This window comes from Phacochoerus africanus, chromosome 8, assembly GCF_016906955.1.
Source record: "Phacochoerus africanus isolate WHEZ1 chromosome 8, ROS_Pafr_v1, whole genome shotgun sequence".
Classification (NCBI taxonomy): Eukaryota; Metazoa; Chordata; class Mammalia; order Artiodactyla; family Suidae; genus Phacochoerus; species Phacochoerus africanus.
The window spans coordinates 93,327,821-93,345,813 of record NC_062551.1 but is presented as its reverse complement, the minus strand read 5'-3'; the positions used below and the strand labels follow the sequence as shown (position 1 = coordinate 93,345,813).

Genomic DNA, 17,993 nt, shown 5'->3' with positions numbered 1-17,993 from the left:
CGATCGGCCAGTCAGTTCGCACGCAGGACTACAGCACCCAGAAGTCATTGCAGTTTGACGGCATATTTTCGCGACTCTGTAGCCACGTTGGGGCATGCGCAAAGAGATTCCCTAAGGCTCTTGAGGGCCTAGAGAGGGCCTCAGACTTTAATTGCCTTAGTTTTAACTTTTGCCGCTGGTTTAGGGAAGGCGAGCCGTAACTTCATGGAGAGGAGACAAGGTTCGGGTTCAGGAAATTCGAGACGGCCCGGGCAACCCACAGTATGAAACAGAAAACTACCCGAAGCCGGATGAGCCTCCTGCGAGGAATAGTCAAGAAACTTTTCCCGAGGTGGGAAATAAGGGTCCTGCCTTCCGAGAGCCTGTGTAAAGGTAAGACAACCCCTCACTCTAGAAAACTCCCGTCGGGAGGGATAGACAGCTACCTGAGGAAACCCTGGGTTAGCTGGACCTCACTTGAGAACGGAAATAACTCCTACCCTTGACCTGGTACTTCCCCTACCGACTTGGGACTCTAGGGCTGTGTCTTTTTTTTTTTTTTTTTTCCTCCCACAGAAGATGACTCAAGTTGGGCCTTTGCTTGCCGTGCAGGAGGCCCTAAGGAAGTGCTTTCTCGTGGTGGAGGAGCAGCAAGGCCTGTGGCAGAGCGTTCTTAAGGACTGCTCGCCGCTCCTGGCCTCCCTCAGTAACCTGGCAGAGCAGCTGCAGGCCGCACAAAATCTGCGATTTGAGGATGTGCCGGCACTTCGGGCCTTCCCAGACTTACAGGAGCGGCTGAGACGCAAGCAGCTGGCGGCTGGTGACATTGTCCTGGACAAGCTAGAGGAGAGGCTGTAAGAGGTTTAGTGGTTCTGTTCTTGGTGGAAAGATTTTAAAGCTAGGTGTTTAGTAAACTAGGATCAGTTAGAAGGATGTTTTTCTCCTTACTTGAGAGCTTTGTATTTGGGAATGTGTCAACCTTACGTGCTTTTCATCTGTTGCAATGGGACCTCTGTCAAAAAGCCACTTTCTGACATTTCTTTTGTCAGGCTAGGGGTGGCAATGGTGGACTTCGTAAAAGTTACCAAAACAGAACAGAAAAACAGTGGAGAAAGCTTATTAGCCCTCCTCTGTAAGTTTTTCTTTGGTAAAAAGCAGCAAAGAGCTGTACTATAAACTTAGTAGGTGCCAGAGCTGAGGGTTTTACATCCATTATCCGTAAAATCTTTTCTGCACCTCTATGACTTAACCTCACTTAATCTCATTTTTCCGGTGAGGCAGCTGAGGCTCAAGCAGATTGCCTGTGGTCCTGCAATTAGTAAATGGTAAAGCTGGGATTCTCATCCAAGTGTATCTGACACCAAGGCCGGAGCTCTTAACCACTACTTTGTTCTGCTGTACATTGGTGTGTCTGTGCCAGGAGTGGTACCCCTCTAAGCTCTCGTTATGCCTAGTGTTAGACTCTCTGGCTTCGAGTTACAGGTAATTGAGGATAGAGGAGAGACAGGGAACTTATGGCCTTTCCTTGACCAGGACAAAAGAAGGTTCTAGTGTATAGAGTCTGTGCTGTTAACTAATAGGAGACTGTCAAAGATGAGTGCCTTCTTGGTATTCATTTGTTTAAAAAAAAAATTTATTAACAGCCTATAGGAGAGTTCCTGTTGTGACTCAGTGGATTAAGGACCCAGTATTGTCTCTGTGAGGATGTGAGTTCAATCCCTGGCCTCACTCGGGGGGTTAAGGATCCAGCATTGCTGTAAGCTGCAGTGTAGGTCACAGATGCAGCTGGTGTTGCCATGGCTTTGGCGTAGGCCTCAGCTGCAGCTTTGATTTGACCTCTGGCCCAGGAACTTCCATATGCCACAGGTGCGGCTGTAAAGAGAGAAAAAAAAAAAAAAATAAAGAAAAGAAACCTATGGGGAGTTCCCGTCGTGGCGCAGTGGTTAACGAATCTGACTAGGAACCATAAGGTTGCGGGTTCGGTCCCTGTCCTTGCTCAGTGGGTTAATGATCCGGCATTGCCGTGAGCTGTGGTGTAGGTTGCAGACGCGGCTCGGATCTCACGTTGCTGTGGCTCTGGTGTAGGCTGGTGGCTACGGCTCCGATTAGACCCCTAGCCTGGGAATCTCCATATGCCGCGGAAGCGGCCCAAGAAATAGAAAAAAAAAAAGAAACCTATGGGATGCCAAGCACAGGGTGCTGGGTCTACAATAAACCAGACTTAAGTTCTTTGGTTGATTAAAAGAGATAGACAGTCAATTAAGTTTTGTCATGGTACATTCTAATATAGTGACCTTTTATTTCAATTGATTACATATTTGTATGTGGGTATGGACTGTTATTTTAAATCCTTTTTTTTTTTTTTTGACCGTACCCATGGCATGAGAAAGTTCCTGGGCCAGGGATCAAACTCAAGCCATAGCAGTAACCAGAGCCACAGCAGAGACATCACTGAACCACCAGGAAACCCCTATTTTAAGTGTTTTTAAGTCGTGAGTCACAGTCAAACATTTTTGAAAGCTGCAGTTCTAGGCTAGGGAATGCCTTGCCCTTTGGGAAGTTGTAGCTTTCTTCTTGGTGGCTGGGCCCCTTGGAGTCACCAGTGGAATAATAACAAAATTTACTACAAGCCAGGCACTTCCCTAAGCACTTACATTACTGCATTTAATCTTCGCAGCAGTCCTTTTCATTCATTCATAGGACAAGTGTTTGTCGTTCTCTGTGCCAGTCCGGATATTCTAGGCGCTTATGATGAATAGTGAACAAAAGAGACTGTATTCATGATTGAGAATAAGTAGCTTTTCTAAGATCCCCAGTTGTCTGTGTGCATCAAGAGCCCAAACTTGGCCCATTTGCTGGTTTGGGGTGAGAGGTGACATTAGAACTTTACTGGTTTGTTGCTTCAGTTTCTTCTTGCTTATTTCCTTTCAAGTACATGGCATGGGACTGTGTGTGAGCATTTGCCCTCCTCATACGGCTTTATGGCATTCCCAGAAAGGCCACTTAGTCTTTGCTTTCTTTGGGACCTGGGCTCATCACATAGCTTTGTGTGCCATGTAACTTCAGCTTCTCCATCTTAAAGTCATTTCTTCTTCTTTTTTATTTTTATTTTTTGGCCATACCCATGGCATTTGGGAAGTTCCCAGGTTAGGGATCAAACCTATGCCACTGCAGTAACCTGAGCCACAGTAATGACAATGCCTGGTCCTTAACCCACTGAGCCACCAGGGAACTCCAGTTCTTAATTCTCGAGCCACCCCTACCTCCAAGAAACCATCACCCATCTCCTTAGAGAAATGGGTCTCATTTGGAGACAGTTTTTCCCATTGGGAAGTTTGGCACTATCTGGAGACGTTATCGATTGTCACTACTTGGGAAGGGTGGGAACATGATCAGCCCTTGTCAACTAGTGGGTAGAGGCCAGGGATACCACTGAACATCCTATAGTGCACAGGGCAGCCCTCCACCGCCAAGAATCATCTGTTCAAAGCAGCCATAGTGCTGAGGCCTTAGGCCTTTCTCATCATGTTGTCTAATATCAGACTCTTTCCCCAGAGCCGCCCTCCTCAAGGTGCGTGATGTGGTCAGCAGCCACGTGGAACATGTGCTTCAGACCTATGAGCGGCATGCAGACACAATCGGCCTGGATGCTGTCCTGCAGGCTTCAGCTGCAAGCCCCTCTGTGGCTGAAATGTTGGAGTGGTTGCACGATATCGAGAGACACTATCGAAATTTGTATCCTTTGCACACATTTCAGGTTGTTCCAGAGCTATTCCAGGAAGTCTTTTAAATTTTGGTTTTCACAGGATTACACAACAGTATACAGTGTGGCTCAGTTCTCTTTGGTTCCTGAACTTGGATGCTTCCTACACTCATTTGTGCAGTCACTCCTCAAGTCATTTATTGAGTAGCTGATACCTGCCAGGCATTGTTCTATGGGCTGGGAGGTAGGCATTAAAAAAGGAAAATATTAACAGGCTGTCAGATTGTGGTAAGTGCCTTGGAGAAAAACAAAGCAGGGAGTGGGGGAAGCGAGGGGAGCAGGTGGGCTTGTGATTTTAAATAAGATGGTCGGGGCAGGCCTCAGTGAGGAAGCAGGATTTGAGAAAAGACCTGAAGGGAGGGAAAGAACCAGGTGGATATTGGGGGAAAGAGTGTTCCAGGCAGGAGACACACAACGTGCAGAGGCCCTGACGGGAGTGCAAGCCTTGTGTGTTCAGGAAATAGTCAGTGGGGCTCGAGCCGAGTGAAGGGGGGGGTGGTTTAACAGGAGATGTGGTCAGAAAGACAGGTCTAGAGCTGGTAGGGCCGCCAAGGTCTTCAGAAGGTTTCGGCTTTTGCTCTGAGTGAGATGGAAAGCTATAGGTTTTGAGTAGAGGGGTAACTTGATCAGACCTATGTTTTCAGCAGTATTACCGGCTGTGTTCTAAGGAGACTTGGGTGGAAGCAGGAAGACCAGTTAGTTGGGGAGTTGTCTTGCCTTTTTCTCTTGATTGTTGCCTGATAACTCACTTCTACCCTCTGGCTGAAGTTTCTACCTTTATTTACTTATTTATTTGGTCTTTTTGCCATTTCTAGGGCTGCTTCTGCGGCATATGGAGGTTCCCAGGCTAGGGGTCTAATATGAACTACAGCTGCCAGCCTACGCCAGAGCCACGGCACTGTGGGATCCGAGCCGAGTCTGTGACCTACACCACGGCTCACGGCAACGCCGGATCCTTAATCCACTGAGCAAGGCCAGGGATTGAACCCGCAACCTCGTGGTTCCTAGTCGGATTCGTTAACCACTGAGCCATGATGGGATCTCCTCTACCTTTATTTAAATCACTCCCAAACCCAATCTTTATTCTTGCCTCTGTTTACCTCTAATTTGGGTTTTTAGTTTCTGCAGAGGCCCCCAGCTGGAATCTCATAGAACTGCAGGCTCACATGGAGAGTTGAAGTCCTCTGTCCAGCCTTCCATTCAGCTCCCTTTTCCTTTAGTTGTAGTGTCAACCCTGTCTGATCATTTAGTCTAGAAACTTCAGCAGCCTTGTCCCCATTTTCCACACTACTTTCTTTTTTTCTCCCTCCCTCCCCACCCCATTTTCTAATGGCAGCAGAAGCAGCAGTGGTGGCAACAGCAGCCTGGGCAGTGGGACAGTAGCTGAGTGCTTATTGTGTGCCAGGTGCTGTCGTTAGAGTGTTTGCAGAGTCAGCTTTCAAGTCCTTGCATTCTGTTGCCTTGGTGCTTCTCGAATTTTCCTTCTCTATACCCACTGCCTCTACCATAGTTTCTCACTTGGACCTGTAGTCACATGTAGTGACAGGTTTCTCTGTCTTCCTTCCCTCCAAGCCACCCCCAGATAGTGGCCGCATTCCACAGACTTATCCACAGGACAGCTCCTTTCTGATCCTGTTGCTCGTGTAGAAGTTTTCAGTAGCTTCTGCAAAGCCCCTTTGTTGGTCTTTGTGTCCTGGCTCCACCTGTCCTCTCAGCCGCCTTTCCTGCTACTCCACACCTCGATCCATGCCCGCCGTGCTGGCACGCGTACTGTTCCTGAGTCCATGCTGTGCCTCCCCCCTTCCATGCCTTGGCTTAAGCTTTTCCTACCAGCTGGAACCCTCCTCCAGTCCTCTAAAGGGGATGTGTTCATCCTCTGAGCTTCCACTGAGTTTTTCTTTCCTGTTGTTTAGTCTTTCTTTCCAGTTTCTGTTTTTTCCCTCACTGCAGTGAGATCCTAGATTGCAGGGTAGTGTTTCCGTCCTTTTCCCTGTAGCCCAGAGCCATGTGTGTGAGGAGGGGCTCAGGAAAGGGCTGTAGCCTAGGTGGGTCCTGCCCACCTGGGAAAGGTAGCGGTAGCTGTGCTTTGACTTTGCAGCTCCTGAGAACTCTCTCCAGGCTGTTTTCTCCCTTCGGTGTATTTCATTGTCTTTGGTTTTTCAGTTGTTGTTTTAGTTTTAGCTTTTGGTTTTGGGTTGTGCCCATGGCATGTGGACATTCCTGAGCTAGGGGTTGAACCCGTACTACAGCAGTGACAATGGCCGGATTCTTAACCGACTGTGCCACCAGGGACCTCCTATTTCACTTTCCTCTAGAGCACCTTCCTTAACTCCCCGGAAGCTACCTGAGGAGGAGGCACCTCCTGTCTTCCATCCAGTGGGGAGACCTGGAAAACATTCAAGCTTTGCCCAAAGCCTGGGACCGAATTTCAGAAGCTGAACACCCAGACCTTATACGAGGTACTGATTTTCATTTTGTCCTTCACGTCTCCTCCCCTCCTTTCTTTCTGGGTCTCACCTCTTTGGAAGCATGTGGAGATGCCCTCATGGTGCCTCTGTAGCTTTTACAAATTGGATGTTTTGTGTTTTCTGGAAAGGTCGTAGGCCACATTTTTCTCTCTTCCTGTTGCAGATATCCTGTTGAGTGTTTCCTTCTTCCTGGAAGAGTGAACAAGCCGTGTGTTTATTGGGAGACTGGGGGGAAGAAGACCGATGTTGCTGCTCTCTGAAATGGCAGCATTGCAACCTGACATATGGGAAATATCAGTGCCTTCGAACCTGAGGACTGGTTCTTGGGAGGATTGTGCTAGAGGTTTCTGACATAGGGGCTTCTTCATGCCAGGTCATGGGCGGGTACATGGTCACCCCTGCCCTTTCCAAAGGCTCAGAGGAGTGGACGAAGGCAGAGAGGATTCAGGACAGGTGGTGCAGAATGCTGGGGGGCAGAAGCAACAGCCACAGAAGTGGTGCAGAAGTGACACCGCCCTCAGTGTCATCCAGAGCTCTGAGCCTCGTTGACACCAGGTCCTAGTTTTGTGTAATTGTGTCAGTACCTGACTCCTTGATGAAAGAAAGTGGTGTTGATGATTTAAAGAAATAGGGCTGATGTTGATGTCTTCCTGCTGTAATAGCGCCTTATCATCAAGGCGGTTTCAGTTTCCAGAGCCTACCACCAGGGGGAGGTCGTGCAGCAGGAGTGATTCAGGACGTTTTTTGTTTGGCGGTGCTCTTAAGGTCTGAGAGTAAGCAAGTGGGATAGTGGGACCCCTAAAATAACAGGTTTTTCTTTTTACCAAAGCTGGCAACTGCCTTGCCACAGTCCTCTGATCTTGAATGGGTGGGAGAGCACCAGCCCAGAGTCAGGCATTCAGGGTTGTGTTTCTGAGGCCTAGTGCTTTCATTGTGAAATGATCATGGTACTTCCAGACCTTCCTAGCCTGGGAACCTCCATATGCCATGGGTGTGGCCCCAAAAAACAACAACAAAAAATAAGCTACAATACATTCATACAATGGTATACAATGATATGTAATTGTGTTGAGCTATATGTGCAGATATGAAAAACTGGCCAAAGGATTTTATTTTTTGCCTTTTAGGGCCACACCTATTGCCTATGAAAGTCCCCAGGCTAGTAGTTGAATTGGAGCTACAGCTGCTGGCCTACTCCATAGCCACAGCCACGTGGAATCTGAGATATGTCTGCAACCTATACCATAGCTCGCGACAATGCCAGCTCCTCAACCCACTGAGTGAGGCCACGGATCAAACCTGCAACCTTATGGTTCCTAGTCGGATTCAATTTTGCTGTGCCATGACAGGAACTCTGATTTTTTAAAAAAATAATTTAAATAAAAGTATATATCAGTGATACCCTAATTGTTTTATTTAAAAATTTTGTGGAGTTCCCGTTGTGGTGCAGTGGTTAACAAATCCGACTAGGAACCATGAGGTTGCGGGTTCAGTCCCTGCCCTTGCTCAGTGGGTTAACGATCCGGCGTTACCGTGAGCTGTGGTGTAGGTTGCAGACGCGGCTCGGATCCCGCGTTGCTGTGGCTCTGGCGTAGGCCGGAGGCTACAGCTCCAATTTGACCCCTAGCCTGGGAACCTCCATATGCCATGGGAGCGGCCCAAGAAATAGCAAAAAGACAAAATAAATAAATAAATAAATAAAAATGAAAAATTTTGTGAAAATGGACACTGAAAAGTTACATATCAAAATATTTCTGGTGGAGCTTGTTTTTATGCTTTCCTACATTTTAAATGTTTTTTACAATTTTCCTACAGTTTTTCCAAAAGCATATATCACTTTTGTAATAGTCAAAAAAGTCATTTTCATTTTGAAAAGTATCTATATTCTTTATTAAGCCCTTTTAGATCCAATGACCCAGATGTTTATACCAGCCAGGAAGCTGACAGGTTCCTGGCAATGCTCTAAGAACCAGGCTTTAAGTTGATAAGTTTTAAATTTTAGTATGATGATGAGCGTGTTGTATTTGAGATCAAAACAATTCCATGGGAGAATAGAGGTGATTGCTAACTGCTTATGGGGCTGCCTTGTGGTGACGGTGACATCGGAGTTAGGCCTTGAGGCTCGGAGAGGAGCGCAGGGTGCTGCATGCCCAGGGTCGGTGTTTGAGGAAGAACGGAAGCTGCTGCCTCCTGAAAGTTTGCTGTGTGCGGGCACTGTGCTTGGGGCTTGTACCCTCTAGTACTGGAGTATTAACAGTTGAGTGTGGCGAGTCCCTGGAGTTGACAGGGATAGGAGGGTAGGAGGGAATGGGTCCACTAGGTGGATGGAAATGAATGGGGAAGAGCCCTGGATGCCTCACTCAAGAGTTTGTGTTTTGTTCTACAGACGGGAGTTGCTTGTTTACATCTGTATGTCTGTGTGAGAATAAAAAAGCTGCTTATACTTCCTTCACTGAAACTGTAATCATCACTATGAATAGGTACAAGCATGTTTATTGGTGCTAAGTAATGACTATGTATTATTTAAGGATAATTGCTCCTTTAGCTTGTCTTCTGTTCCTAAATTGCTATCTTTCTAATTGTTCTTTTTACATTTAAAATGAATTTGGATTATTTTTTGAGTAAGGGATACGTTCACATTGTACAAAATTCAAAGGGCACAAGTGTACATTCAGTGAAAAGTTTCCCTTCCCTAGAGTTTCCCCTCCCTGGAGGGAACCAGTGTTAAATGTTTTCAGTGTGTCCTTCTAGAAATATCCCTTGCCTGTCTGAGTGCAGGAGCAGGCATCCTACACGATAGCCCCAGGGATCCACACCCTTGGACACTCCCCTCCCCTTCAGCACAGGCTGGCCTTACAGATTTGCTTCTACTGAATAGAAGGTGGTGGACATGCTGGAGTGTCACTTCTGGCACTAGGTCATGAGAAAAGACCATGGCTTCCTTCTTCTTGGGTGCTGTCCCTTACTCTTGGGGGAAGTCAGCCTCGAGGCTGCGGAGCAGTCCCAGGAGAGCTCATGGGACAGACTGATGCCTGCCAGCAACCCCGAGTGAGCTGGGGAGCTCACTCTCCCCGACCTGGGCCTTCAGATGAGACCACAGCCCAGCTAACAGCCTGACTACAACCTCCTGAGGACCTAAGCCAAAGGCCACCCAGCTCAGCTGTGCCTGGGTTCCTGATCCACGGAAACAGATAATAAATGTTTAAGTCTTTAAGGTTTGGGGTAATTTGTTCCACAGTCATAGATGACTAATACAACAAGCAAATATGTTTTTGTATCTTCTCTATAACTATATGAGTAGTAGCATGCTGTATACCCAGTTTTGTATCTCGTTTTTTCTCACCTACCTTATCTTAAAAATCATTCTATACGAGTATGTAAAGAGCTTCCTCAATTTTGTTCTACAACTGTTACATAGTTTTCTGTTGTGTGTGTATAACAATTCATTTAACCACCCCCATACTGATGGTCATTTAGGTGGTTTGCAAAGTCTTTTTTTTTAGTATGTAGAAGTTGGAAGGGCAGGGATCAAACCCATGCCACAGCAGCAACCCAAGCCATGACAGTGACAATGCCAGATCCTTAACCTGCTGCATCACAAGAGAACTCCCCAGAGTCTTATTAACTGTTAGGTTTTGGCAGCCTTCCCTCTCACTCCCACACCTGTTCCTTATGTTTTTTCCCCTGGAATTTTCTTTTTTTCTTAAAAATTTTTTTAAATTAGAGTTGATTTACAGTGTTGATCTAATTTCTGCCATACAGCAAAGTGACCCAGTCATACATATAGATACATTCCTTATATTATCTTCCATCATGGTCTATCCCAAGAGGTTGGCTATAGTTCCCTGTGCTGTACAGTAGGACCTCATTGCTTATCCATTCTAAATGTAATAGTTTGCCTCTACTAACCCTAAACTCCCTGTCCATCCCCTGGAATTCCACTCCCCTGGAATTCCACTCCCCTGGAATTTTTAATTAGCTAATGCTACCCCACCCCCTCACCCCCGTAAAAAAAAAGAATTCTGTTGGTATTTTTACAACTGTATTAAATATATATATATAGATAGATAGATCTTTTTTCCTTTTCTAGGGCCGTTTCCCGTGGCATATGGAGGTTCCGAGGCTAGGGGTTTAATCGGAGCTATAGCCACTAGCCTACGCCAGGGCCACAGCAATGCGGGATCCGAGCCGCATCTGCGCCCTACACCACAGCTCACAGCAATGCCCGATCCTTAACCCACTGAGCAAGGCCAGGGATCAAACCCGCAACCTCATGGTTCCTAGTCGTATTCGTTAACCACTGCGCCATGACGGGAACTCCACAACTGTATTAAATTTATAAACTAATTTAGGGAGAATCCTTGTAATGAGAATACTTCTAGCTCTCCTCTAAGCATGCTACTGGCTTGTGGACCCAGATATCAAATAGGAGTTTTTCTGTTTCCCTCAGTTGGGGAAATAGACTCTTGGTGCTCAGAGCCCTCTTCCCTGTGGGTGAGACAGTCTGTTGGGATAAAATGAAGACTTTGTGTTTCTTTCCTGTCTCCCCCATCCACATTTAGAATTAACCTTGGGAATTCTTCTTGCAGGCGTAGTAGGGGGTTTTCAAAGCCAGTGGGATCCTAGGCTCTGAAGAGCAGAACTTCTCCCTGCCGGGGGAGAACACAGGCTGTGTGGTCCTGCTGACGTTCATCAGGTTGTAGGGACTGGGTGCCATCTCCTGCTTGTTCCAGCACTGGGTTGTTTGTAATTCCTTCTCCCTCTGAGACAACAAGGGGGGTACACATTTGGAGGAGCAGATTCAGGGATGAGAGGAGGGGGCTAGTGTGTTGATAACCAGCTCCGGGAAAACCTTGCTGAATTGCAAGTGACCCAACTGGGGTCCAAGTGTCAGGTCAGCCTCTTCCTAATCAGGTGCTCTTGGACAAGTCTAAGTTTTAGTTTCTTCGTCTTGGTACAATGAGATGATGATATATGTGTTCACAGAGTTGTAAGCCTCAAGTGGGAGGAGATATGCGAGTGCCTTTGGTACTTTTTTTTTTTTCTTTTTAGGGTTTACCCTTGGCATATGGAGGTTCCAAGGCTAGGGATCAAATCAGAGCTGTAGCTGCCGACCTAGGCCACAGCCACAGCAACATGGGATCTGAGCTATGTCTGCAGTGCACCCAACAGCTCATGGCAACTCTGGATCCTTAACCCACCGAATGAGGCCAGGGATGGAACCCACATCCTCATGGATGCCAGTCGGGTGTGTTACTGCTGAGCCACAACGGGAACTCTGGCTCTTGGTAAATTTATAAACATCGAAGGGGCTGAAATGCCCTTGAGATCCATCGGATACCTGCTAAGTGCATAGCTCTGGGCTGTGCTTTTTAACATCTTCCTCAACCCCTAACGAGCAGTGAAACAAGTTGGCTCTGAGAGGCAGCTGAGATTTCTAAGCGGCCACAGCTTGTTGGTGACATTTCCGGGATGCATACCAGGGTTTTCTTGGTTCTGGTGAAAGGGGTCTTTCCCTGATACCGCTGTTCCCTCTCTGCCACAGAAGGCGGAAGCATCCCTAACACCTCCTCAGCTGTGACAGGAGTCGGTTTCCTGCATACCCAGCCATGCACGAGTCTTCCAAACGTAGCAGTGAAGGCAGCGCTGCCCCATCTGGCTTGGCAGGGGCACCCGAGGCGTCCAAGGCTCTGGGCGCTGCACCCTTGCCAGTCACCTTCCCTTCTGATCCCATAGCCAGGGAGGCTGGAGTGAGTCCTGGGGCTGTGTGCCAGAGTCTTACCTTGTGCCCTTTATGCCAGGGGCTGGGAGGAGAAAGCCAGTCCTTCCAGGCACTCTCCCTCTTCCCCATCATTCCTGGAAGGCTCCTTCTGGGTTTCTACCAAGAGCAAAAGTAGAAACATTTTTCTGAGACTGGTACCTGGTACAGCGTACGAAGGCCCCAGCCCCAGAGATTCTAATCCAGAGTGCGTGGGGAGGGGGCTAGGTATCTGCATGCTTATCAAATACCCCTCATTCTCTTGGAGGGTCATTTTTTTTTTTTTTTGAGGGCCACACCCTTGGCAAATGGAGATTCCCAGGCTAAGTGTTGAATTGGAGCTACAGCGGCTGGCCTATACCACAGCCACAGCAATGCTAGATCCAAGCCTCATCTGCAACCTACACCACAGCTCACAGCAAAGCTAGATCCTTGACCCACTGATCAAGGGCAGGGATTGAACCCTCATGCTCATGGATACTAGTTGGATTCATTTCCACTGTGCCACAGAGGAACTCCCTGCAGGGTCCATCTTGAAGAAATAGCCTTCATCCTGAGAAAAAGCAGCCGCACAGAAAGAGCTGGGTAGAATAGCCCCAGAGATCACACTTTTCTGGGGGAAGAAACTAGTCTGAATAACTTCCTCATTGCACCTCTTCTTCCCTTCTTCCCTTCCCAGCCCCCAGCTGGTCCTCAATTCCAGCAGGCACCTCAGCTCCATTCCCCCAATCCTTCTGTGCTGTTTGAAGCAGGGGAGTCGTGTCTTATGTATATGGCCCCTTACAGTCGGCCAGTCTGTGTTTATTCATTCAGAGGCCTCCCTGTGTGCCTAGCACAGAACTAATTGTCGTGATACGAAGATCAGTGCCCAGTTAGTAGGCCCAGCAGATTCGTGAGCCCATGGTGAGGCGTGCCATCACAAAGATGGGCTGGTAACGCAGTGGGCAGAGAGCGACAGATTCTTTCTGTGGGTTGTTGTGGGAGGTAAGAAAAGGGAATATAAGAGGTCTCCAGCAACTTAAATTCAGCGAGACTCCCCCCTTTGGTCTCTAACGGAGTAAGTGATGGGGGCAGGGGCGGGCACGGCCCCTTTGCCGTCATGTGAGCAGGGAGCAACGTCGTCCCGATTCACACGTACGCAGTAGTTCTTAATTTGCACAGAAAGCCCAGACTAATAAATTCACCACTCAATTGCAATCCCCACAGCGCGTTTATGGGCAGCAGCTGACTTTTATCAGCTCGTGTGTTCTTTCATATAAGCAGAGTTTTATGAGGGTCTCCTGAGCTGGCTCGTAACGCGATGAAACGCCTGCAAAACGCAACCATAAATCTCCGGCACCTGCCAAACAGAGGATGCTGTTTTCCAGGCACATTTTGTCCAGCTGGCGGCTCTGTCCCCTTGCCCAGTTTGCATTTTTGCACTTGTCTCTTTAAACTTGGATTTGTTTTTCAGCTCTCTGCGGCCTCTTTAAAGGCAACTGAAAAATGAGGGGTAGGGAAAAGGAACTAGAAAGTTACGTCTGTGCTAAAAATTATGTCTGGCTTATGTTGCCCTGAAAGCTGGTTTTGATCCCACTGCTAAAACCGAGATCAGGCTCCCTAGCCATACGAACCCTAGGGCCGGGGATGGAGGACAGTGCCAACCGAGCCCGTTATTAATACTTTGGTTCTTTTTTTCTGGGCCATCACCCTTTGTACTTGCCAAAGGCTCCAGTCCTCCGTTGTCAGTTCTGTAAATTAAAGGAACAGCTCCAGAGGCCTTTTCCCCAGATGGTTGCTAAGCATGACATCTCTTCCCAGCATTTCAAGCTCCCCCAACATAGATGAAGTTTAAATGCCCTCCCTCCTCCAAATAAGGCAAGACCTGGCCTCTCTGAGGATGCTGGTTGGTGGAGGAGGACTGGTTGCTGGGGAGAGCTGCAGATGCCTTGGAGCATGCTGTCCATCTAGGAAATGATGAGTGTGGCCCCAGGCTGTGCCCTCAGAATTCTTCACCTCTGTTTACAGTGTCTCTGGGTTTGGGCCAGGAGACCCCTAGGTCTGAAGAAGCCCCCTGGGGATACCCTTCAGGTGGCCTTATCTCTAGCTCGCTTTCCCTCGACCCCACCGAAGGGTAGCTTCATGGGCATGTGACCCCTGTTTATAAGGGTCCCTCAGCCCAGACTAATGCTGTGATATCACTCTCTTGAAATTCTTAATCGTGTTTGAACAAGAGGCTGGGTTTTCATTTCACACAGGGCCCTGCCCCACTTCCCTCTGGTCCTACTGCAAGGAGCTGCCCTGGAGCTGTGGACAGACGCTCTCTCTCCTCCCAAGTCCAAGTCCAGGCCTGCAGAGTGCAGTTCCTTACCCATCAGTGAGGAGTCTGGTTTTGCCCCACTCCCCAGGGCTCCCTGTTATCCATTCTTCCTGTTACAGCCACTCCCCAGCACGTGACAGCATCTCTAAAGGCCCTGAAGAGGCCTCTTTCAGTCCTAACCCATTAGGTGTCATCACCTGCTCCTGGCCCTTCATCACCTTTCAGAAAAGACTTCAAGTTAATGTACTCTGTTCGGAGGAAGCCGCCTGCTCTGATGGATCGGCTGAGCCCTCTGCTAGAAAAAAGCAGCTGCTAATCCCCACCTCCACCCTGAAGACAAGACATGGTTCCCCATCATGGGAAAGGGGGCCCCACTTAATTTCTCCAAGCCCAGCCAGGACACCCTCTGCTCTGTGATGTCTTCTCTTATTCCCCTACTCAAAACAACCCTTCCTTTCTCAGCACACTCCTCTCTTTTTTTTTTTCACCCTTTTAAGAGCCACACCTGTGGCATATGGAAGTTCCAGGCTAGGGGTCAGAGTGGAGCTGCCGCCGCCCGCCACAGCCACAGCCACAGCAGTGTGGGATCTGAGCCGCATCTGCGACCTACACCACAGCTAACGGCAACACCGGATACTTAACCCACTGAGCAAGGCCAGGGATTGAACCGAGTCCTCATGGATCCTGGTTTCCTTCTGCTGAGCCACAATGGGAACTCCTATATCTCTTTCTATCTCTTCATTTTTTGTATCCATCCTTATAGCCCTTGAGCCCAGCGAGGGGCTCAGTAACTCTGGGGATTGAACTGAATGGCAGAAATGCTGCAGAGGCCTTTGCAGCTGCCTGGCCTGGAGAAGGTGGACCTGTCCCACCTGGTGGCAGATGGGGGGTACAGGTGGTCCTTGGCAGAGCTGGCCAGCCACCAGTGGCCATAGCCTCCTTGGTGTCCTGGAAAGATCACGAGCCTTGGCAGAATCCCAGCCCTACTGCCCAGGGCTGTGGGGCCTCAGCTTTACCTCTTTTCCTGGGAAATGAGGATAATACCTGATTCCTGGGTATCCTGAAAATTAAGTGAGCTCATTCATTCAAAGCACAGAGGATGAGGCCCCACACAGTAGATTCTTTTTTGTTTCATTTTCAGCCGCTCCTCTGGCATATGGAAGTTCCTGGGCCAGGGATTGAATCTGCTGCAGCAATGCCAGATCCTTAACCCACTGAGCCAGGCCAGGGATCGAACCTGCATATCCGCAGCGATCTGAGCTGCTACGATCAGGAACTTCCCACAGTGGGTTTGTCATCTGTCCGTTTTATTCTCCCATCCTCCACCCTCGGAGGACTTGAGGCTAAGGCCTTTCTCCTCTGTCGGGTACCAGCTGGGCTGAGAGCATGGTCCCTGGCTACCTGTGCTTGGGAGCTGGGCCAGGTGACAGAAGTGAAACAGGGCAGGAATGGACCTCCACCCCAGTGACAGAGAGTCACAGGCCAGGCGAGGCAGAATATCCTCCCTTCCCAACCCTGCCTGGCTTGGGTCCCCAGATCCACCTGGCATTGCCACACCGGCGGAAATGGTGGTTGCCATCCCAGCCAAATCCGAGGGCTGTGGCGACAGCCCCAACTGGGCCCAGCCACTACATCAAGGACGCGGCTCCACCCTCCTTTCTGCACCCCCTCTCCTTTCCAGGGAACCCAGGGTATATCCTTGGGCCCAGGGTCAGCCACCGGCTCCTGTAGCTGCTGTTGTGCCATGAAAAAGGCCCTGGACACTCACCCCTATGGGACCTGAGCAGGTGACTTGACCTCTCTGGACCCCAGTGTCTTCATCACAAAAGCAAAAGCAAAGCAGCGTAGTAGATGAAAGTTTCAACTTCATGAGACTTCTTCTGCTGTGAGAATTAAATGGGCTCATAAATGTAAAAGAACTTGAAATCATATACAAATAGAAATAATGTTCCTCTGAGAAGCAGCAGGGTGTAATGGAAAGAAGAGGAATTTGGGAGCTAAATAAGAATTGTACTATAATCGCTTTTTTTTGTTTGTTTGTCTTCTTAGGGCTGCACCCGCAGCATATGGAAGTTCCCAGGCTAGAGCTGCAGCTGCCGGCCTATGCTATGGCCACAGAAACACTGGATTTGAGCCATGTCTGCAACCTATGCTGCAGTTTGTGGCAACACAGGATCCTTAACCCACTGAGTGAGGCCAGGGATCGAACCCACATCCTCATGGATACGTTGGGTTCTTAACCCACTGAGCCACAACGGAAACTCCTATAATCATTATTTATTGAGCAGTTTCTCTGCTTCAGGCTTGTGTCTAGTGCTTTTAGATCCATCACAACTGCCCTGTGAGGTACCTGCTTCTCTGGTTGTATGGACAAGGAGACTGATTTAGGGGGGTCAGGTGACTGGCCTCTCCAGGGTCACAGAGCTGATCTGGAATTTTATTTTATTTTATTTGGCTTTTGTCTTTTTAGGGCCGCACCGATAGCATATGGAGGTTCCCAGGCTAGACCAGAGCCACAGCAATGCGGGATCCGAGCCGCATCTACGACCTACACCACAGTTCACGGCAACACCGGATTCTTAACCCACTGAGCGAGGCCAGGGATCGAACCCTCAACCTTGTGGTTCCTAGTCTGATTCATTTCCACTGCGCCACAACGGGAACTCCTGATCTGGAATTTAATCCTTGAAGAACTCCAGCGTTCCAACCTATTGCTTGGCCGTGTAAGACAGCCCTCCCCGGCCAGTGCCCTTAGGCCAGTCAGTGAGACCTGTCTGTGCCTCACTTTCCTCCCCCTGTGCCATGGAGACCTTGATCTCCCTCTGACAACAGCTGAGAGGAAGTGAGCCCAGGAGTGGAGCATAACTGGTACTGCTCAAGGCTGGTGGGATGGTGGCTGACTCTCCAGCCCACAGCAGTGGCCTCCAGCAAGGCTTGTGACTTCCTGAGGCAGGCAGGGGTTCTGATGACCACTCAGAGAGGGAAGTCAGGTGTGGGTAGGAGCATGAGGTGTGTCCTTTCCTGGCTACACTTCAGAGGCAAGGTGGGTGGATATGAGCCACCCCACTGCCCCGGGACAATCTGGGATCCACCTCATTTCATCTCTAGCCACTGAAATTCCCATCATGCTCCATGAGTGGCCCAAGGACCCGAATTCCACACCATTGGGTGGGGGAAAGTGCACCCCATGAACAAACCCTGCCAACCTGTTTGTGAGAATAACCGGCACCGCCTGTGCAAGCCAGGGCCCCAGAGCATTGATCCAAGGTGCCACGTCTGAGGAAGGCACTTCTTTCTGGTGGAGGCCCCAAGCCTAGTGCCTTCCTCTGCCCAGTCATCCCTTGGCCTGGCTGCCTGGCCCAGCAGGAGACAAAAAAGACATGGAGTGGCTGTCACTGAGACCCTGTGTCACTCCACCAAGTGAGGAATAAACAGTCTCCCCCTCAGTGACCACTTAAGAATTGAGGCCAGTCCTGGCTGCAATGGGGGTCACTTCGGGGGCTTTATACAGCTTGTGTCCACCCCACATTCTGATTTAACTGGCTGGGATGCAGGCATTATATATATTGTATTTAATATGTGTGTGTGTGTGTGTGTGTGTGTTTGTGTATAACATATAGTGTGTATGTGTGTGTGTATATATATTTGCTTTTTAGAGCCACACCTGTGGCATATGGAACTTCCCAGGCTAGAGGGCAAATTGGAGCTGCAGCTGCCGGCCTACAC

General features: G+C 48.9%; 1 protein-coding gene across 1 annotated transcript; it reads left to right on the top strand.

Moving 5' to 3' along the window:
* The first annotated feature begins 71 nt into the window (after positions 1–71).
* On the top strand, positions 72–7,387 carry C8H1orf109 (chromosome 8 C1orf109 homolog). Its single transcript, XM_047793401.1, has 5 exons — positions 72–372; positions 556–833; positions 3,535–3,714; positions 6,083–6,201; positions 6,374–7,387. Exons 2-5 carry the CDS (start codon positions 559–561, stop codon positions 6,409–6,411), a joined length of 612 nt encoding a protein of 203 aa, XP_047649357.1. The 5' UTR covers positions 72–372; positions 556–558; the 3' UTR covers positions 6,412–7,387.
* The last annotated feature ends 10,606 nt before the right edge of the window (positions 7,388–17,993 follow it).

Bases quoted from the DNA above. Each gene is read 5' to 3' on its own strand.
- C8H1orf109 (XM_047793401.1), top strand. From the start codon at position 559: ATGACTCAAGTTGGGCCTTTGCTTGCCGTGCAGGAGGCCCTAAGGAAG. The intron at 3,715-6,082 runs GTATCCTTTGCA...ACTCCCCGGAAG, and splicing joins GAGAGACACTATCGAAATTT to CTACCTGAGGAGGAGGCACC. The intron at 6,202-6,373 runs GTACTGATTTTC...TTCCTGTTGCAG, and splicing joins ACACCCAGACCTTATACGAG to ATATCCTGTTGAGTGTTTCC.